The sequence below is a fragment of the Anguilla rostrata genome, chromosome 1 (genome assembly GCF_018555375.3).
Source record: "Anguilla rostrata isolate EN2019 chromosome 1, ASM1855537v3, whole genome shotgun sequence".
Lineage (NCBI taxonomy): Eukaryota > Metazoa > Chordata > Actinopteri > Anguilliformes > Anguillidae > Anguilla > Anguilla rostrata.
The window spans coordinates 61,089,643-61,112,466 of NC_057933.1; the positions used below are offsets into that span (position 1 = coordinate 61,089,643).

A 22,824-nucleotide genomic window follows, 5' to 3' on the forward strand; every position below is an offset into this window, starting at 1 on the left:
GCATTAATACAATTTGCCATGTGCACTTACTGGTACTGGTCTAGAGGAAAATGGTTATGATACAGATTTAAAAATAATATATATATATATATATATGGAAATGGAAAATGAGAATTAGCTATTGGATCAATGCTTCCGCATCCTTTCCAGCGTAGCCCTGTGACATGCTAAAATAACGTTGGGGTGACCTATTGTTTCTTTGAAAAGAAAAAGCAGATCCAAGCATGGTCCTCTGCTCTTTCATATGTGGCCATGTCTACCCCTGAAATGATACCCTGGACCATTAGTAGTTTACATTTAAATTGTCTAACTACAGGTATATCAAATATGCACATACAACCACAAGACAGGTAGTTTTTTATGTAAATAGAAGGGCATAACCGTATATCCACAGTGGAAGAGGAGTGATCAAACAGGCAAGGAGTCCACATTCACGTTCTTTGTCTGGTTTCATTTGTATTTGCACTGAATTTATTTTCTAAAAATACATGTGTTCAGTCACAGGAGGAATGTTCAGTGTGCATAACAATGCTGTGTTTCTCTCCACACCGCTCAGCAGCTTGAACACTGTTGTTGATGTGGGGATGGTTGATGTTTCCCACATACTGTAAAACATTATAAGGGAAAAAATTAATTTTGTAAATCAGTCATTCTCTCCTGAATTTTGTAAAATGACTGTGATTTCTGTTGCATGGATAACGGAAGAGATTGTGAGTGAATTGATCAGCAATGCTGTCAGATTTTGTTTAACCTGTGGTAATGACTGAGAAATCCTGGTTACAAGCTTCTGATTGAATCTGAAATTGGCTCTTGCAAGAGAGGAAGTATCACTGCCCCCCTTCCTCCATTGAGGAGATTGTGTTTGCAGAAAAGTGTCTATGAACGGACAGAAAAAAAAATGTCTACGGGGAGGAATTGAGTTTTTATGGATTAATGGAGCTGTAGCAGGAGGGTGAGGGCTCAAAAAGCACGGGGAGAAATCGTTCTGAAATGGAAAGTCATGCTCTGGCACAAGCATAAGGCCGAGAGGTATGGAATGTGGGATGAAAGCGTGCTTTTCAGCCGAAGTTCGGAGCTCATCTCGAGACAGGGAGTCTTTAGTATTCCTGAAATGTCAGACCGGCAGCCTCCGTGAAATCTAAAAAATTAATCTCACCGAGGGGATGGAGGAAGATCTGAGAAGGGATCAGAGTGTGTGTGTCTGCTTAAGAAGGCAGCCCTGAAAGACACCTCCTCTGGGCTCTGTCTACTTTCACCAGCTATCTGCTGCTTCAGAAGCCTCGGCTGCTTAGTAGAGAACTTAATTACATTTTATGGACTCTGCATGAATCAGAAGTTGGCAATGGCAGCATGCTCTGGACAGGGCCTGGCTGTGGCAGCCTGCTTATACCAGTGAAAACAGTTTTCGCACATTGCTTTATTGTTTCAGCAATATGCTGTCGGTTCAGCCTTGCTTTTTGTACAGCCACATAAAAAAGGGTGATTGGTTGTCTAGAGGGTTTCCTTTTTATTTTCTTCATGGTAAATTTATATGGTGAGTCAATGAGAGCATAAGAAATGGCTTTAAAAGGCTGTTTTAAGATATGTGAAATGGGCCACTTGGCTTAAGGATATCAGAAATTGAAATGGAAAGTGCCAGGTAGATCATTCTGAAAGGCAGATGTTATAAATCATATTTAAATGTACGTAATTGCATATATTGAGACTGTAATTAACCTACAGATATTGTTTAATCTTTTTTTTTAATTTGTTCAATGAGTGGAAAGAACCCCTTTTTACATTTTCAACAAGGCATTGCAAATTTAAGCTTTGATTATAATAAATGGAAGATCATTGAACAATTTCAACTACATTAAAAGAGGAATTTAAGTGGCTTTATAAGAATGAAATGAGATTATAGCTGTAATGGGACTTCAGTGCAGGGTTTGTTGCACTTGTAAACTGACTTGTTTTGATTGACATGTCCAAAGTGCCTCCGAGACTTTACACTCATGGGGAAAAAAAAAAAAATCATAAAAGTAAATGGGTTGAAGTGCACTACCACCCAAGAGGAGGTAATACTCCTCTCAAATAGTTTATTTCTCCGGCCTTACTTCTATTAAAAATGTGATCTATTCATCCCATCCAGTCAAGCTTCACACAGTGCCGACTGATTCACTGATGCTCTACCCCTCTGTGCTCCCATAGGCCAAGGCTACAAGCGCAGCGGAAGTTTGCCCAATCACAGCCCAACTCGCCCAGCAGCACCCCGGTAAAGCTGTCGGAGGCACCGCTGCCGGCCCCTGCGTCCCAGATAAACGACCTCTCCAAACGCAAGCCCAGGACCGAAGACTTCCTCACCTTCCTGTGTCTGCGAGGTGAGTCTGCGTCCCCAGTTCCCCATACCCTGCTCCTCCCCCACATCCCACCACTCTTGTACCCCACACATACCCCTCACACATCCTCCTTCTCAAGTCTGATACAATACATGCTCTCCCTCAGCCTGTATGATGGCTTTACATGTGCCAGTATGCCGAGAGGTTAAACCTTAGATACACAAAGACACTGATCCCCAAAGTCTGAAAGGATCATTTTAATTCCAATAAATTAAATGCCTTAAATTCAATAGCATAAATATTCAGAAACTTTAGTTGTTCATATTCATAGTTCATCCATTTTATAACCTGAGAGAAGCACCTAGCTTCTCTTGAAAGTTTTTGTATTTGTTGGGATATTCGAGCTGTGTAGACAGACAGGAAATTCATTTGGAGCATTAGAAATGACTCTGTTGGAACTTGTGGTGCCGAACGTGATTGTGGTACTGAGGTCTAATTCTTCATGGGGACAGTTACTGTCTCTGCCACCTGTTGGAATTTTTCAAACTGAGTTGCAGGGGGCTCACTGGGGGGCCATTTTGATTGATTAAACAAGAGCAGTTTGTAGAAAAGCCCTTTATGTGATGTGTTCTGCAGGCTGTGGCAAGGAATACTGTACCTATGGGATGATAAAATTCAGTTGTGGGCTTCACTAGGAATCCCAGTAAAGCCCCACGGTTGAGCTGCCAGGGGTGTGTGTGACAGTCATTAGATGTATGAATTGTAGCAGTAATCTGATGAGCACAACTCTGCATTTCATTTAGTCAGGGATGGATCATGTGTTCTTGTTTCCTTGGCTGAATTTCAACCTTTCTGTTCTGTAAAGTCCCCCAGACCCCGGCATAGAGATGTATACATTCCCTGTACGCTGACGCCACAGTCCTCATTAAGTTGTTTAACAAAGAACTTTGCTCTTGTTTCATTCATCAGGGCTAACATTAAGCAGTGATTTTCAGTAAGATTAAATTTAGGGCTTCTGCCCAACTTTTAGATTAGAAGGACATGGATTAGTGAAAGATAGCGGAGAGACAAATAGATTTGTGGTTTACCATAGTTCTTGTGTGAGATTATAAAATCTCTTTCCTGTGCTTTCTGTAAAGAATAAAAATTGATTATTCTGTCATTTTGATTTTATGTATTTTATGTTATTTATTAAATTAGTGGTTGTCACATGTCATAACAAATATTTGAAATCAGAAGTCATAACAAATATAGAATGAAATGAAAAAGAAGCATTTCTTGACAATTGTGAACAAATCGTCTTGCATGATGGCGATATTATCAAAAACAAAATGCACTCAGGCTATAGTAGATTGTGAACAAATAAGCGCCAGATTCTGCAGTTTTAACCAGATGACAGAATCTCGGCCTTGTACCTCTGTAGTTGTTTCCATTAGTACTGGTTCTAGTCCAAAATCAACGCTGTGGATGTGAAAGTGTGGTGTGCACTTCTACTTAGGCATATCAACTACTTAAACAATCCTTCTGAAAAATCCTCCATGTGTCTTTACCACAATGGTTTGGAAAGGCATTTAGGCCATCCTAACATGCTGAAAACATTACGGCTTTGTAATTGTGTCTCTAGGAAGGAAGGGTGCTGGGCATTGCAGTTTGCAGCCTTGTCTCCCAGGGCACAGCATGATTGCAGGGTAATCATGGTGTCTGACTGAATCGCTGCAAACCTCAATCTCATTCAACCAAATGAAGAAAGAATTAAAACCGCTGCTTTTTTTTCTCTCCTTCTGCCGCGGCCCTCAGTGTGTGTTTGCGGCTTATGTAATTATGGCAGCGTTAAAGGGTTTGGAATGCCCATGCGTGTCAGCCCCCTGTGCTGTTGGCATTACCCTCGCCTGTGTATACAGCCTTCATACCCTTTCATTCACTGCCTGTGGGCCTTTCTGTTTGGCTTTACTGAATGCTCGTATAACGTAAGTGGATGCCCTTATGCACTCTTACATTGTAAGACACTCTGGATTCGAGTGCCTGCTAAGTGAATGCAATATGATGTAGGCTAAAGCAGTGATTTTAGTTGGGATGTGTGGGTAGAGAGGGCATTTCACTGTCTGTTTCAAATGGTCTCCTGACTTTGTTCACCCTGAAATGTCTCCAGGGGTGAGTGAAAGTATAAAATCTCCTGTACAGGTGTGTGTGTGTGCGCGTGCGCTTACTTTAACCTCCAGCAGTATGATTTTGTATATTTTTGTGTTTGGTTGGTCTTGCCTTTGAATATGGAGTGATCTAACAGTCAGATGGCCTGTTCTGTTTCTGCAAATGCAAGCCCATCTAAGCCTAGAGAGGTCAAAGCTCATTTTACACCCAGTTGTGGCTCGCTGTGTTTTTCTCTCATCTGACAGGCACATAACCCACACTACACAAACTTTATTTTTCACACAAAGTTGTGAAAAGAGCATCTTAAATTCTGTGAATATCTTTAAAAAGGATTTATGTAGTTTCTTATACTTTGTGCTCAATTAGTGATAGATGTGTTATCCTGTGATTTTTTTTCTTTCCCAGCTGAGATTTGAACAGACTGTATGCAAGGAGGTGATTTTTCTCTTATTATCACTTAATACAATTTAATCCCTCAGTGGAAGACTTGGTTCTCTGATGCAATGTATAGTAATACGTGTTGCCCAAAAAATATTACTGCACAGCAGTAGGTACAGTGCTTTGTTCATACCACACAAGCTCACTTAGATCCTTTTTTTTAATATCAGTGGTGTCCCCGGTGGTCATATCTTCGAGGTGCTAGACGAATGTGGGCAACTGTGACTGTGGAGTTCTAACATTAATGTTAATGTTCACGGCACCAACATGTGCCAAAGGTTCTTGGTGGGTGGGGTGTGAAAAACACCTTATGGCCAGATCAACGCAACGTGCAGCTTCAGATGCACCATCCCCACTGATCTCAGATCAGTCCTCAGAAATGAGGTGATGAGGGTTATTGTACCTGGCCAACCAGGAGATCCGATCTTTACATTGGATTGGACTGAAGATATCATGGAAACAAAGCTGAGTCCTGAAACAAAGCTGATTTACCATTTTGACTTGATTTGCTTGAAATGGGTCTAGTAGAGGATCTCACTGTTTATGGAGCAACACCAACCCTAAAGACAAAGCCACAGATGGTGTCTAGCTGCTTCTGTGATATTAGTGGCCATTAAATACTGTATGTGGACATTGTTTAAATATGAAATTTTTAAATGACTGGTTACAGAAATAGAGAAAATCTGGGCAAGACTGATCAGGAATGATTTTTTCATGCCTTAGTGCAACTGAGAAAGATTATACAGTCGGAAATTCTTCCCCAGTCATTTTGGCAGCATTTCTAGCTGCTCTCCCTAATTTGCACTTTTCTTGCTGAGTGGTTTTACCCTTTCAAACTGCTAGAGTAGGTGAGATCACCTACTTTCAAGAACTGCGAAACTGGGTCATTACCTTCTGCTTTCTGTCATTTTCTTTACTGGGTGGAAAAAGTACATCCTCTGTTTCTCTCTTCAGACCTGCACTCTGGTAGTTGGTAGTAGTTGTCCCAATAAATTTGAAAGAACAAACTTCATGGTTAGATGCTGTAAGCAGTTTAAAAATTATTTTTGGCTTTAAGAAGGCAAATAGTACAAATATATTTATATTTGGTTGTTATATTTATATATTTAAATATAAACTAAACGGATCAACATATTGCTTTTCATCCGTATCACATTTTCCCCCATACTGTTCCATGCTTTGCCTATGGACATCATCATTTCAATGTAGCACAAAATAGACGGCCGCATTATTGTACAAAACACAGTTCCATTGAATTACTCCACAGAATACAGTGTCTCAGGTCTCGGGTCAGGCTGTTGGGCTGGGATTTAAAAATCCATTCACAATTTGAGCAACTTGTCTGGAGGGTTGGGTTTTTTGACTGTGAAATTGAAAGTCAGTCACTAGCTCCTTAGATTTAATTGCGTTTATCTCCATGTTTTTCAGAGCACAAGTCAACCAACATCATCATCACCTCCCATATTGCATTATTTCTCATGCATTATTTTTGCTTAGCCGATACCTGTATTCAGGGTGACATTTTTGCTAAAACGTGCACTATATCCATTTCTGTGCTTACATGTGGGCATATGCTTAATTCAGATCAAGTTCTTTGCTCATTGACACAGCAGGCTTTGTGCAACACACTGGTTACAGGCTGAGATTTGTAAGCTCTATGCCACAGTTCTGGACTCACTTACACTCCCAGGTTGTGAATTTTTCAGCATGCCGTTCTGCTAGCTGTCTCACCTATCACTGGTGCAGTGCCCATAAAACAAGATGGCCGATTCAAATTAATTTAGCTGAGCCCTGGCAGGAAACAGGCTGATTAAGTGCTATTGACTCTTCGACTGAAGATGGCCTATGTTAATTGATTTCCGGGTGTTAGGGAAATTAGTCTCCTCCCCGCCCCCCCCAACCTAATGATCTAAAATCACTACAAAGGGATGATTGAATCTCCCCCCAGCCCACGGATAGGTGTGCTTCCGGATGCCTGGATGCAGACACACCTCCTTATGACAATTTGAGGTGCAGCATCTGCAGAATCAGCTTTTCCTGTGAGGCCGAACGCAGAGTGCCCCACCGCTTTGCCGTGTTTGGGTTCCCTGCTGTGATGGGGTATGGCTCTGTGCCACAGAAGACTCCCGAGCTAATCTACCCCGAACCACCCCCCCCATGGCCGCCCCAGGGTCTGCCAACGATTTTACCCTGACCTTTTTCAGCCTGACGGCTCCTCCAAACAGTTGCATTGATTACGGTCGTTTTATCAATTAACTGGGTCATTTAAAGTGAAGCCCTTCTCCTGACCTTTTTTTCTTCTATAATTCACTCCTGGCCACATGTCATTGGGCCTCTATTTAGCTGGTTAGTAGCATAGAAACAACTGCCAATGATCTGCTGTGGAGCGTTTTCCCTTTGAGATCAGTGTGAAATTAAGTTTGTACTGGGCTGGAACACACGGCATTGTTCATACATGATACAGAAAAACAAGCGTTGTACTTTAAGACATTCACATGTAAAATGTGAATTCCATGCACACTGTATGTCTGCATTGATGTACTTCCTGTGTTTACTGTGGCGTGCATACCATTGTGACTCATGCTTATATATACTTTGTCAAAGTTAGAGTTTCAACTTGGTGTTGAAGCATTTTGTCGCCCCCATATGTACTTGAACATGTGTGCCGTACCGTCACGTTATATTAGATTCTAACACTTCTGCTGACATCATCTTCCTTTAGCGTACATCCACTTGGTGTCTCACAGTTGCATTAAGTGTGAACTAGCAGCCTTGTTAACATGCAAGAAATGGGGAAAATGCACACACTCCCACAATCTCTCTCTCTCTCTCTCCCACAATCTCTCTCTCACTCTCTTGCTCACACACATACACACACACACAAGCACACGCACACACAGAGGTGATTAAAGTGCAGATCTTTTTTGCTTGACATTTTACTAAATGGCTGTATTTAAGAGCTGTAATCACTGGCTGTCCTCTTCTCTGCATTAGGAGGAAGTGACTGAATGACTGCGCGTGTATCTCCATCATCCATTTCTATGTTTCTGCAATTCTGCTACAACAATCGTTTTGTTTCCTTCTTTATGCTTTCTGTCAAACTAATTCTAGCTCTGCTGTACATTTAATTTCAGGCTACTCTTCCTGGCACAACCAAGGTTAGTTCAACTTTAACACTTTTTTACTGAGATTGAGCAACAGATTTCTGCATAATGTGCGGCTTGTATTTCTCTGTGTATATCAAACAAAACCTTGAAATTGTTCAACAAAAATATATTTGCTGTGTATAATGCATACATGTATCATAACTGGAAGAAATGTATAGAGAAAAGACTCAAAAAACTTTTGTCATTCACTTTTTTGAACGGGTTCTGCTGTTGAACTGCAGAGTACCTGGCAGTCCAGAACAAGAGACAGGATAATTTTTGACACAGCACAGCAGTACAGGAAACCGTGCATTAAAATGGACTCAGACAAGATCAGTGTTCTAGAGGGTAATGTGTTTTAAAAAGTAGGTTGTGGGTAATGCCCTGCAGTAGACTGGCACCAGGATCTGTACTCCCTAATCCCCAGTTTGTTGTGTGACTGAGTCCTCCCTCTGGGGCTCAGCTGATGCGTTTCGCTCCGCGGTGCTGAGAGGCCGCTGCTCGTCACCGGGGCAGATGACACACGTCAGCGTCATTCACAGTGAGCCGCCCTCCCTCCGCACCGAAGCGTTTTCAGATCCTCGGATGAGAGGCGCTGTGCAGATGCACCTGATCATTATCATCAGTGCGTTATTAACACTGTTAATCAAGCTGCCTCTCCGCAGAGGAACCTGTGCGAACCCCAACCCCGCGGGGGGCTCTCTGCAGCTCAGACACGGCCCCCGTCACGGCGGGGTCGGGTCTGGGGTCAGAGTCCGGGCCTTTCGGGCGGCGCCTTTAAACCCTGCTGTCTGTCAGCGGCCCCCGGCTCTCCGCACGCAGCGCCGCCCCGCTACCTGGGGATTAACCCCGTGGCCCCCGGAGCGCCGATGTGGCGCCCTGCGCTCCGTAACCCCCCGGCGGATGAATGGCGCTCCTCGCCTCCGGCTACGAGGCTCAGACAGGCCTTCCATTGTGAGAGCTGTGGGAGGGAGCGGGGGAGCCCGCCGCCCGCCCTCCCTGCTAACCCTGGGGGTCGGCCAGCCGGCCTGCCGGCGCGATCCCGTGCCGCTAGCTCCGCTATAAATAATGCAGCAGCAGCCTGCGTGGACTCCCTGCTAAACAAGCTAAACAAGGCTGCTACGCTAAACAAGGCTAAACAAGGCTGCTACGCTAAACAAGGCTGCTACGCTACACAAGGCTGCTACGCTAAACAAGGCTGCTACGCTACACAAGGCTGCTACGCTAAACAAGGCTGCTACGCTAAACAAGGCTGCTATGCTAAACAAGGCTGCTACGCCAAACAAGGCTGCTATGCTAAACAAGGCTGCTATGCTAAACAAGGCTGCTATGCCAAACAAGGCTGCTATGCCAAACAAGGCTGCTATGCCAAACAAGGCTGCTATGCTAAACAAGGCTGCTATGCTAAACAAGGCTGCTACGCTAAACAAGGCTGCTACGCTACACAAGGCTGCTACGCTAAACAAGGCTGCTACGCTAAACAAGCTATGCTACACAAGGCTGCTACGCTACACAAGGCTGCTACGCTACACAAGGCTGCTACGCTACACAAGGCTGCTACGCTAAACAAGGCTGCTATGCTAAACAAGGCTAAACAAGGCTTCTACGCTACACAAGGCTTCTACGCTACACAAGGCTTCTACGCTAAACAAGGCTGCTTCGCTACACAAGGCTGCTACGCTAAACAAGGCTGCTACGCTAAACAAGGCTGCTACGCTAAACAAGGCTGCTACGCTAAACAACTGACTGATCTGTGTAAGGGGGCGGTGTGTGTGCAGGTTAATCCAACTCTGCTCGGACAAACCGGCGGTCAGTGCCAGGTTTAACGCTCATCTGTGCGGGCAGCGGAACGATGCGTGTGGTTTAACGTTTATCTGTGCGGGCAGCGGAACGATGCGTGTGGTTTAACGCTCATCTGTGCGGGCAGCGGAACGATGCGTGTGGTTTAACGTTTATCTGTGCGGCAGCGAACGATGCGTGTGGTTTAACGTTATCTGTGCGGGCAGCGGAACGATGCGTGTGGTTTAACGTTTATCTGTGCGGCAGCGAACGATGCGTGTGGTTTAACCGTTATCTGTGCGGGCAGCGAACGATGCGTGGTTTAACGCTCATCTGTGCGGGCACGACGATGCTGTGTGTTTAACGTTTATCTGTCGGCAGCGAACGATGTGTGGTTTAACGTTTATCTGTGCGGGCAGCGGAACGATGCGTGTGGTTTAACGTTTATCTGTGCGGGCAGCGGAACGATGCGTGTGGTTTAACGTTTATCTGTGCGGGCAGCGGAACGATGCGTGTGGTTTAACGTTTATCTGTGCGGGCAGCGGAACGGTGCGTGTGGTTTAACCATTCTCCGCGCTGTCGTCAGGTGACGAGTTCTCTCTGAGCTCCTTCCAGTGCATGTCGTCAGCGTCCGCCAGGGAAACGACAGCAGAATTATTTGGGTGACTAATGAGTCCGCATTCCTTTTCATTTGCCTGCGAGTTTAACGTGGGCATGCTTAATTTATGAGTGTTCCGACATGCAGGGAGGTAATCACCAATGTTGCCCACACGAAATCTCTGTGGGCTTCACTCCTGTGGAAGCGGGAGATGAAAGCAGAGAGAGAGTGTGAGATTAGATTTTGCACCACATCTAAACACTTAAGTAATTTGTTTTTTTACACTCCGGCCTTTGAACAGTAGTGTGAGGAAGATGAATAAATTAGTTGTGAGATCTGTTGCTATTGCCGTTCCTGATTAGGCATAACTTGTAACATGATTTGCTTCTTCGTCTGTTCAGTCTAACAACAACTGGTTTTGTCATCAGATTTCATTAGCACATTTCAGTGAGTGATGCCTTTTATTGCTGCATGTTTAGCCATGGATGTTCTAGATTAAGTACACCTGACAGACCGATGTTTTACAGACGGAGAAGAGTGGCTGATTGGTCAGTTTCACTGCTAATCTCCTGTCCTTGAATTAGGCTACATGAGTGAAGCACCTCCCAGTGCCCCCCCCCCCCTCCCCAGAGCCCTCACTGACCAGTCAGACCACAACAGGCAAAATTTCCCTTTCCTGTGGGATCAAAAGAAAACTGGAATGAGTCAAGAACATGAATATAAAAAATTAAAATGACTATGACATATATATTGTATATATGGAACATTTAATATCAAGAAGAAAATGGTATTGTTAGTATATTATGTGTCAGTTTGCTACTGTCTGCATTCTTGAGGTTTATTTGAAAGATTCCAACCTCAGTCATGTGAGTGAATATTTCATAATGCACAGCCAAAGCTGTGAGAGCAATACAGAAAGAAGTGGTCAGCTGTTTAAAAGGAGAGCCCTTCTGAGAGAATGCATAATCCAGTTTAAGCTTGAAAACTTCAGATTTGGGGGGGATTAATTTTTGCAGCTTGTGTAGCCTGTAAATGCATTTAGCTCTTAGTGAGGAGTGTACCCTTGCTTGAGCTAATCTGTGCACTCAGGTTTTTTCAGCTTTTAAAAGCACTTTGGTCTCTCTCTCTCTCTCTCTCTCTCTCTCTCTCTCTCTCTCTCTCTCTCTCTCCCCCCTCCTTTTTCCTTCATCTTACTCTTCCTTTCTCGCCATCTCTTTCTGCCCCTCCCTCCGGCTCCCTTTTGACCCCACCCCAGACTCTGCTGCGTTGCCTGGCAACATGGCATATTTCGGGAGCTCCCAGGATGAAGATGACCTCGATGATGATGAGGAGGAGGAGTGTGAGGACGTGAAACCAGCTGCCAGCGTTGCGTCAACATCCTGCCAGTCCACGCCCCGAAAGGGCAAACCGCCAGTGAAGCACATCATCAATGGTCATGGTAGTGCCACGGACACGCTCACACGCGCACATGCACAATCGCATGCGCATGCACACACGTGCACACACACACACACACACACACACACGCATTGATGTTTGATCAATTTGATTATTTGGCAACACCGTACATTAACAGCATCTTTATGCTGCACAATATGGCATAATCACCAGCACTGCATAAGTAACATAAAGTATGCAGTCCATGCTTCACAGGACATGCATTACGATTAATAAACATCACATTTCACAGTATGTGGTAGTCATGCACCGAATTAAAAGTGCTGCTCATACAACACGCTGAAATAACGAGCAGAAACACGCTGTGCATTGTTTACGTCATTTCCACATTTTTATTCACAAAACACTCTGTAAAGCGCGTAGTAATACCTGATGAATACTTTGTGCCTGTTGCCTCCAGTGTATTTGTTCCTCAGGCTGACCCGTGTCAGTTCAACCCACTGGAGTCAGTGACGCTGGCCTATTTAAAAATATTCCATGGCTGCAGTTGAGAGAGGTATCTGGAGATATACCCAAAAGGGAGAAAGGACCAACCCACTACTGCTGGCTACGGCAAGCAGTCAGAAATAAATGCCATTAGCATGGAGTCCAGGTTTTTTTTATCTGTGAGATCTGTGTGGTAGCATGCGCTGCTGCTCTGGTTGCTTGTAACTCAATGGCGAAGCGGTCCTGCTGTGCTGGTAAGCCAGCTGTGGGTCCGGCCCTTTCCAGCCTGGATCCAGCTGTACAACTGTGGTCTGCTCAGTCTGTAGCCCCCTCACAGAGAGGGTGGGCACCAGGCCCTATGGACATGAAGCAGGCACATAGACTTTACCCCCCGTTGGCCTGCTCGGTCTTACTGGTGTAAGGAGCTGTGAGGGTTAGGATGCTGGGTATACTTGGTGTCAGGCGTTATGTCAAAGCAACTAACTGCTGCTTTGATATGAGGGTGGTGTGTGAAGAGAGAGGGAGCAGTCTCACCTTCTCATTTTCCCGTGGTCCCCCCCCTTCCTATCCATTTTACCCACAGTCCTCTTTGTTGAAGGAAGGTTCAAGGAAAGCTTTTTTAAAAAAGTAATCATGTTTTTCTCTTTTTTTTACTGTTCACTGAAACCAATTGTTCAGATTTTTTGCTGTGTGTCTGGTTGTCTCGCTGAAGAGAAAATGGTTTTGCAAAGCCATGGTAATGTAATGGTTAGAGCTCGCCCAAAATTCATGTCCTGATCCAAGGAGACCCCGTAGTCCCCATGGTGTGCCAGCCTCATAGGGCAACAGAATGGAGTCCAGTCTCACATCAGCACAGTTTCTACAGCTGTGGTTTTCCAACCTTTTCACTGATCCTTTTCCTTACTGCTAATGAGAAAACAAGACATAATTCAGTGTTTTCCAAAGCTTGTACAATCAACAAAAACAGATGTTTAATTGTTTAATGAAATGAAACCGTGTCATTATTATTATTTTATTTATTTTTTAACCATAAAATGTATTATATCATCCATTGAAACATTCTCTTGAACGTTTGGAACATTTCGAGCTTAGTAGGATTTTATAGCAAAATTCACAGGTCATTTTATTTATCTTAAGTCTTCACATTTAGATGTAAACAATTGCTTTTGCTTTAGATTTCCCATTTTCCTATTGTATACACCCATGAATGGGGAACATAATCTTGTCCAGAGCCAAAGACAGGAGAGCAAAGACAGGGGGCCAACAGTAGTAATCCCGCCAGTCCTGGTGTATATGTGGAGTTATGACCCCTCCGTTCTCCACAGTAAGCTGCTAATGATCCAGGTCCATAAACAGCACTCTCTCATTCCACTCACACAGACCCTAGTATTCAGTGCAACTGGAGCAAACTGTACACACAGCACAGTACAAGTCCACAGGGGAGTCAAAGTTTGAAAGTCTGTGTGAATGCTCAATATTTTGTACAGCCGTATAGATCATATGCACAGACAAACTAAAAAGTCTGCATAACATGTATAAATGTATATTCCTTTATGTAAATTATTTGATTTGCTGACAACCTGTTATATGATTTGTGTACAGTAGCTAATGTTGCATGCTGTCCATTTAATTGGCTGGATATTTGTTAATGTAATTAATCTTGAAGACCTTACTTAAGGGTCAAACCACAACTCCATCTAAGATTAGATACTTTAACCTTCTGGTTACAGTTCAAGCCCATTGCCCTGACTTTTATCCCAGCTGCTAGTACATAGTCACTGTTTTTGAGGCTTTGAATGTTTGAAACGCAGTGACATATTTAATTATCTTGTGTGGTTCATGGAGATTCTCTTGATATTTGTCACAGCAGTGAGTGACTGGAAACCTTGAGTTTCCTCACATCAAACTTGCTGGAATAGTTCAGTTTATCTGCTGTTTACACATGCTCACACCCTGCATGCGTGTTTACTATACACTCCCTCTGCTTCATGGGAGTTTCTCCCAATGTATAGTGCAGTAATGTCAGTACCACAGCGGTTTCATGTGCAGCTAACTGCCAAAAAAAGGAAACACTCATGAATGAGGGATACCAAATGCATTGAAAGCAGGTGTTAATGAACTCAGATGTGGTTGCTGAGTTAATGCCCTGCATGCTCACGGTTGCTTATAAAGGTCTGGGAAACTGAAAATAATTAGGTTTCAAACCTAGATATGTGAAATTAAAGCCTTTTTTTATTTGAGTGTAGATTTAACTATATGACAGTAAAGTCTAAATTATGTTGCTTTCTTTTGTGTAGTCAGGTTGTCTAATGTTACTGCACTGGACTACCTGCTCTAACCCAGTGACAAGGAGTGGTTTACATATGAGATGTCTTACGGATATGAATATTAATGTGCAGATGATACACGCCCACCCTGTCCTTATCAGCCGAATAGATCACCGTAATCTAATCCTGTTCATTAGAATTTAATGATTATAATTGTGTTAAAAACTTGAAAGAAATATTAAGACAGTTTTTACTTCTTCGGAATATAACCACAATTTGAATCCAGTTTCCTGGACCCTTAAAAATGTTGGGCAGGCCCACTTGCCCATATTTAGCGTACCCTATCGAGAAGAGATCTCAGTGACTTTGACGGATATAGCTGCACATTCGGCAGTAAACTTGCTGATGTTACACAAGGAGCTGATGTTAGCAGGGAAGTCTGAGGGAAATATGTCATCAGCTAGGGGTAACTGTGGTTGAAAGCACTCTGTACATTAGTTCAAGATGCAAGGCAAAAAAAGATGATGCAAGGAAAAAAAAAGAGAAATTCAGAATCAGTTTATTATAAATCTCAACCTAGGGCTTGAGCTGGCAGTTCCATCAAGAACAGTCTGTCAGGAACTTCTCAGAGAGATTTTATGGTTGGTGTTTGCTTTATTTTGGCAGTAACTGTGAATTTTTCTGTTTAAGAAAGTAAAATTGTAAGCAGAAGTGACCTGGTGGGGTCTGGGCTGCATCCTGGAGCCATGCACTTAAGTTAAAGGTCCTGGCTGCCAAGCAAACGGATGATGTTGATGACAACTGGAGTAAACAATTGGAGTATTTGCCTTGCTCGGAGAGAGGCAGAGGGAAAGATGGATGGGGGGGGGAAGATGGAGAGACGGAGAGACAGACATGCATACTCTGGGTTTGACCCAGTTTTAAAATGCCACCCGCCACCCACCAAGAAACCACTGCTTGTTATGGGCAGACACTTCCTGTCCCCAGGGCTCAGTTGTACGGCTGTATTGAGTGTCCAGCTGCAGTTCAGCCCTGTCTGTACCCCATAGTCTGTCTGACCCTGGGTGGCCCTTCTGATGTTTATACCCAATAGAATGGGAATGTGCCCAGGCAGGGCCATAATGAGCGGTTCATTACAGTCAATTATCTTAACGTGCAAGAGACATAAATCTTTACAGTGACATATAACACACAACCGTGACATACGACACATCTCTATGACACGTTGAACACGTTGCTGAAGTACAACAGTCACAAACAATGACAAATAATGAAAAACCGCAAGCAAGCAAAAATGAAATGTATATGTACAGGTAGCGCACATGGATATACTGTCCACGCACACACTGTGCAAACAGTGTACACACATTTATAGTTCTGTAGGTCCACCATAATAATAATGTATCAAAATAGTGGCTGTATGGGTTCTGAAGTTGAGCACTGACTTGCTGTGGTTGAGGTGAGATTAATGGCCATGTCTCTGCTGCAGCTGCTGACGGCTATTTTTACTTGCTTTGTTTTTCATTAATAATGATCAGGTAGGGAATGCAAGGTGTTGAGTGGCCAATCAACTGCTGAACAGATGATTAGTTGAGCAGGCTGAGAATTTGGCCGTGACACCAGGCGTAACGCTGTTCCACTCTTCAGAATGAATTTCATTTTATCTTTGAAGACCACAGCGACTCAGGACTGCAGTCACTCAGCAAAGACTGTTACTGCAACAGTGTTGCCGTCAAGGCTCTGGATGAGACCTAGTGCAGTGTTTCTCCTAGTTTTGATAGGTCTGTCACATTGAACACCTGCATTTCAGAGGGCCACATTCACAGCTGGGACAATTGTCATTTCTAAATAATTGTCATTTCTTGATGTCTAAATCTCCCGTGGCTGGATGTGAAATATTTGCTGCCATCAAGTCTTCATCTTTCTTATTTGCAACTTCCTGAAAGGTTTGCACACCAGTTTAAATTTTTAGATGGCTTAGATAAAAAATAAATGATTTTATGTATGTTTTATTCAGTTATTTGTATTAATGATTTGTTTTAGTTAATGAAAATAGTAAATTATGCAAAATGGAGGAGTTTGAGTGAAGTCATTTTTGTCTTGCCTGTATTTACTCATTTCATCTGATGGCTCTGGGTCCTGTGGGCTTTGAGAGAGAGAGGCTGTGGGGAAGCAGTTGAGTGGGATTGTTGGAGAAGTCACGCTGAAAGCGCAGACTTCCCTCAGTATTGGACCGTGCCAAACGGAACGCGTCTGTGTGCCCCATTGGCTGGAGTCCTGGCAGTGCATGTGATCTGCTGCTCCTTGGCGTGGCGATTGAATATTGCTTTGATTTAAAATGGAGCCTGGAGAGCACTTCAGGAATCTGAAATATCTCTCTCTCGAAAAATAGCACGGTTTTTATTGGGTTCAATCCCTGCTAACTTTTGAGCGGACTGGCTGTGTTTCAAAGTTTACGCTGTCTGGCGATTTTTTTGGCATGAATGTGGGTGGTGATTTTTAGAGGAAACCCTGGTGCCTGCTGAATTGACTGAGAACATAGGCCATATACAAAACCTTAACTATTCCAATACGTGTGTTAATCCGGATTGAATAGCTGAGATTAAATTAATTTTCTCTTATTGTTTCTCACAGCAATTTTCATCATAAGACATTTTCAGTATTTTACATGTTATCTCAACCATTATTTTAACTAGCTCTGTGAATAGGGGTGAGGCTCAGTATGCTTAGTGTTATGGCTTTTACGCTGCTCACGCAGAAATATGAATTCCATGGACCAAAATGCATAATGTGGAGTTTGTAGCATTAAAAAGTAGTATTTCTGTGGCATCTTCCTTTATTCTGGAAGGTCCCAGTGTGCGCTTTTCAGACTGATTTCACTGTTTGTAGCTGGTTTTGCCGGAGTTAATATTTGGGTCCGTCTTCTTCTCCCCCTCTCCTCCTGTCCAGTGTGTAACGGCCATACGAAGGCGTCGGGGGACAGGGACTCCCCTCCCAAACACAGAGGCAAGGAGGCCACGCTCGGGAGGGAGAGGAGCGAGCGGGCGGAGGGGCGGCGGGACCACACCTCCTCCTCCGCCGGGACCCACTCCTCAGGGGCCCTCGCCAGGGGCCACGGGGCCAGCGGCCTCCGCCGGAGCAGGTCTGCCCAGGACCTCCGCAAGCAGGTACTGAGCCCCGCCCACGCTGTCTGGGTCCCGCCCACAGCCTGACGCTGCCCCATCAGTGTCTGTATCACAGTGCAGTCCTGCAGCCCCATCAGTGTCAGTAACACAGTGCAGTCCTGCAGCCCCATCAGTGTCTGTAACACAGTGCAGTCCTGCAGCCTCATCAGTGTCAGTAACACAGTGCAGTCCTGCAGCCCCATCAGTGTCTGTAACACAGTGCAGTCCTGCAGCCCCATCAGTGTCAGTAACACAGTGCAGTCCTGCAGCCTCATCAGTGTCAGTAACACAGTGCAGTCCTGCAGCCCCATCAGTGTCTGTAACACAGTGCAGTCCTGCAGCCTCATCAGTGTCTGTAACACAGTGCAGTCCTGCAGCCCCATCAGTGTCAGTAACACAGTACAGTCCTGCAGCCTCATCAGTGTCAGTAACACAGTGCAGTCCTGCAGCCCCATCAGTGTCAGTAACACAGTGCAGTCCTGCAGCCTCATCAGTGTCAGTAACACAGTGCAGTCCTGCAGCCCCATCAGTGTCAGTAACACAGTGCAGTCCTGCAGCCCCATCAGTGTCAGTAACACAGTGCAGTCCTGCAGCCCCATCAGTGTCAGTATCACAGTGCAGTCCTGCAGCCCCATCAGTGTCAGTAACACAGTGCAGTCCTGCAGCCCCATCAGTGTCAGTAACACAGTGCAGTCCCATCAGTGTCTGTAACACAGTACAGTCCTGCAGCCCCATCAGTGTCTGTATCACAGTGCAGTCCTGCAGCCTCATCAGTGTCGTAACACAGTGCAGTCCTGCAGCCCATCAGTGTCAGTAACACAGTGCAGTCCTGCAGCCCCATCAGTGTCTGTACACAGTGCAGTCCTGCAGCCCCATCAGTGTCTGTAACACAGTGCAGTCCTGCAGCTCATCAGTGTCTGTAACACAGTGCAGTCCTGCAGCCCCATCAGTGTCAGTAACACAGTGCAGTCCCATCAGTGTCTGTAACACAGTACAGTCCTGCAGCCCCATCAGTGTCTGTATCACAGTGCAGTCCTGCAGCCTCATCAGTGTCAGTAACACAGTGCAGTCCTGCAGCCTCATCAGTGTCAGTAACACAGTGCAGTCCTGCAGCCCCATCAGTGTCAGTAACACAGTGCAGTCCTGCAGCCCCATCAGTGTCAGTAACACAGTGCAGTCCTGCAGCCCCATCAGTGTCAGTAACACAGTGCAGTCCTGCAGCCTCATCAGTGTCAGTAACACAGTGCAGTCCTGCAGCCTCATCAGTGTCAGTAACACAGTGCAGTCCTGCAGCCCCATCAGTGTCTGTAACACAGTGCAGTCCTGCAGCCCCATCAGTGTCAGTAACACAGTGCAGTCCTGCAGCCCCATCAGTGTCAGTAACAGTGCAGTCCTGCAGCCTCATCAGTGTCTGTAACACAGTGCAGTCCCATCAGTGTCAGTAACACAGTGCAGTCCTGCAGCCCCATCAGTGTCTGTAACACAGTGCAGTCCTGCAGCCCCATCAGTGTCAGTAACACAGTGCAGTCCTGCAGCCTCATCAGTGTCAGTAACACAGTGCAGTCCTGCAGCCCATCAGTGTCAGTAACACAGTGCAGTCCTGCAGCCTCATCAGTGTCTGTATCACAGTGCAGTCCTGCAGCCCCATCAGTGTCTGTAACACAGTGCAGTCCTGCAGCCTCATCAGTGTCAGTAACACAGTGCAGTCCTGCAGCCTCATCAGTGTCAGTAACACAGTGCAGTCCTGCAGCCTCATCAGTGTCAGTAACACAGTGCAGTCCTGCAGCCTCATCAGTGTCAGTAACACAGTGCAGTCCTGCAGCCCCATCAGTGTCAGTAACACAGTGCAGTCCTGCAGCCTCATCAGTGTCTGTATCACAGTGCAGTCCTGCAGCCCCATCAGTGTCTGTAACACAGTGCAGTCCTGCAGCCTCATCGGTGTCAGTAACACAGTGCAGTCCTGCAGCCTCATCAGTGTCAGTAACACAGTGCAGTCCTGCAGCCCTCATGCACAGGCCCCTCTCAGCATGGGCCTGCCTCTCAGCCTGGTTGTGTGCTTGAGGAAGTTTGCTAACATGCAAATTCGAGTGAGTGAAGAAAGACAAAAGGTCACCAGATCAGCTCAGCCATGATGCAGAGAGACGGATAAGGGAACCCAGTGTGCTATGTGTTCCAGAGCTCTGGTTTTCCCTCATACCCCTGGGAAGTGCTTTCAGACAGGTCCTTCACACAAATGCTGAGGTCATGCAGTGTTCTCACATATTATTATATTATATTGCATGAAATCATTTTCTAGCAGAAGCCCTTAGGCCTGAAGAATGGCATGTTTCCATTTTTGAAAATAATACAAATTTTTACGAGTGGGTAGTCAGGTACCGGCAGAGTCACAAAGGTGATCGTCACAATGCTTCCCAGCAACTATGTCACTGCGCAGAAGGACAGCTCATTTAGGAGTCAGCAGGCAGGAGTATTAATACTGTGCACTTTGATGTAGTTTTGAGTCAGACTGCAGTTACAAATGCTACAGTTCACCATTCTGAACTGTGACTCACTGTGGAATACCTGGCTGGACTGTTTTGTAAATGTGTCAAGTGCAGCTCTCAAGCTGAACAATCGCGTCAGTACATATTTCCCACTCTCGAAAGTGATGTCACTGATGTGCTGTGAGTCAGAGCCTGTTCTCTTGTTGTGACTGACCTAGTCTGACCTAGTGATCGCAGTACTGAACTAGGAATAACAAGCCTTACATTCCATCACTGCTGACCTCACCATACATACATAAAATAAGTGTGAGCATCTATGTATACATGTACTCTTGTCTCCCCCTCACATGCATTCTGGGATTGAAATGAACACAGCTGCATTCCATTGTACTATTAAGTGGTGCCTTGTACATCACCTGCTTTCGTTCAAAGTAATATTGCAGTTTTGTACAATTTCTTCCATGCTTCTGCCTGGCCATACTGAGAGTATTTTTCTGCTGCCTTGCGAGAGAGAGCCAGGATCTGCTGCAATAGCGGCTGTCTGCATTGCATCGTCACCAGAGAACTTAGGTTTTAGAGCCCTGTTCAGCCCCTGACACGTGTACTGCCTGGAACTCTCCCCCGACCTGCCCTGCAGTAAACTGTGAGTCAGTGGATCAGTGGGCTGTGTTGTTGGAGGTTGCCGCCTTCAATCGCACAGAAAACAGAGTCTTTGTGGGCAGGAATTGCGAGAATTTTATTGAAGTTCCCGAGCTTTGTTCTTTTTTCACTTGTGATATTACTACACGCTATTGTGTGCCCTTTGCAACAGGCCTCTGGTTGCTTTGAGAGATTAAAAATGTCCAACTTTTGATGATAGTGTTACTGTGCAGCAGGCTGTCTTGTGTAACAGGGTTGTAAGGCCTGATATATTATCACAGTAGTTTTATCATGCCACCTTTAAAGAAATGCATTTGCTCATTTTAAAATAGTTCACTGTATTCATGTTCCTTTTACCTTCAATACCCACAGTATTTACAAACTATCATATGACGTAAGGTTAGGTTTACCCTATTAATGCCTTGCTCTTGGTCAAACATAGTTTTCATATAGTTCATATTGTACCATCAACTGTGTTGAAATCTGAAAGAGCCCTGAGGAAGGCGGCTTGCTGCCGAAACGTTGGAGGTAAAAATCTGCATTGGAGTAAACAGAGTGTGCCACCCTTCTTTCTGTTCAAATCTGAAATGGCACACGTGTGATTTGGTTTGGTTGACCTTTAGGTTTTTTCCTCCATTTTAGGGGGAAACAAAAAAAGGCCTCTGAGCCCCCAAGCTGGAATGTACAGTAATAAATCCTGTAGCAGAAGCGCTGATGTAATGCTAATGAGACTGAACGGCGGCGTCACTGTGCGCGCGGGACTCTGTGGAGGACGCCCGTGTTCAAGACTCCACTGAACAGCAGTGAAACGGTTACATTTTCCCTCCCTCTCCCGGATCTTCCTGTGGGCTGCGCAGATGCAGATGTTTTGTTTTAATCTTCCTGCCCTCCTGCAGCTGAGCTATAGCAACACATGATGTCATCTCAGCTGATCCCTCTCCCTCCCCCTGGCGCTTACGTGTGCCCAAATCAACTTGAGGACCCTCCCTGTTTTTTTTTTTTTGGTGTATTTGTTGACAGGAGCACTGACCTAATCACAAGCCTCTGTTATGTGCCTTCGGCCAGCTCTGACCCCGTCTATCTGTGTGCGTGTGTGTGTGTGTGTGTGTTTGTGTGCATGGGTGAGCACGTATGTGCGAGCATGTGTGCAAGCGTGTGTGTATGTGTGGAAGGGTTTGTGCATGCATGTGTCTGTGTGTGTGTGTGTGTGTGTGTGTGTGTGCGCGCGCGCGTGCGCGTGCGCGTTTGAGTTAGCATGCATATGCGCTTCGTTGGGTGCATACTGGTGACAAGCGCCACAGCTGGGAGGGTTTCTTCACCCACCCCCACACACTCCAGCGGAACAATTGCAGTACGCGTCCAGGCTCACGTGTATCGTCTCAGGAGGTGTGTGTGGCTTGGCGGAATTGAGCCCTCTAGTGGCAGCACCCGGTACTGTGTGTTCATGCAACGCTTTGCTCGGAGTGGAATAAAATGCTGGGGTAACAGATGGAAGGAGTGGTTGTATAGTACAAAAAAATAAAGGGATAAGAGAGGAGCTGTGAAATGGCGCTGATGAGGGACACAGGAGAGAGGAGGCGGAAATGCCCTCTGCTCCATGCTGGTCTGACAGTGCTGGGCTCTGCCCTCCCCACCTGAACATATGTCCCCCAGCCTGTCAGCATCACCCCCCGTGACCACTGCAGCTTTCGTCTGACTGGCCCAGCAAAGACCCCAAATGTCATCTCCATCCGATAATTAGCTGAATGCAGTGGATGTGATTAATGAGTGTGAGCTTTCGGTGGGGAAGTATGGAGGTAGGACCGAGGGCAGGGGTGGGAGAAGAAATGGCGCTCTCTCATTGGCTCTAGCTTAAGGAACGACAGTGAACATTTTTGGCTGAGGTGCGCTCTTAGCCAGGCCTCCTGGTAAGATTTGGCTTCACCTGCCGTGCTGGTAATTAAAGTGCTGTGCTGGGCCGAGC

General features: G+C 45.3%; 1 protein-coding gene across 2 annotated transcripts in view; it reads left to right on the forward strand.

Annotated features, from left to right (window-relative positions):
* Positions 1 to 22,824, forward strand: part of LOC135260943 (protein Jumonji-like) — a 93,331-nt gene that overhangs the window by 56,963 nt on the left and 13,544 nt on the right. The window contains exons 4-7 of one of the 2 annotated variants that reach the window (XM_064346699.1): positions 2,188 to 2,357; positions 8,036 to 8,059; positions 11,680 to 11,862; positions 17,525 to 17,742. In XM_064346699.1, coding sequence (XP_064202769.1) covers positions 2,188 to 2,357; positions 8,036 to 8,059; positions 11,680 to 11,862; positions 17,525 to 17,742 — 595 coding nt within the window. The remainder of the gene's footprint in view (positions 1 to 2,187; positions 2,358 to 8,035; positions 8,060 to 11,679; positions 11,863 to 17,524; positions 17,743 to 22,824) is intronic. The other variant, XM_064346707.1, reaches the window with a different exon arrangement.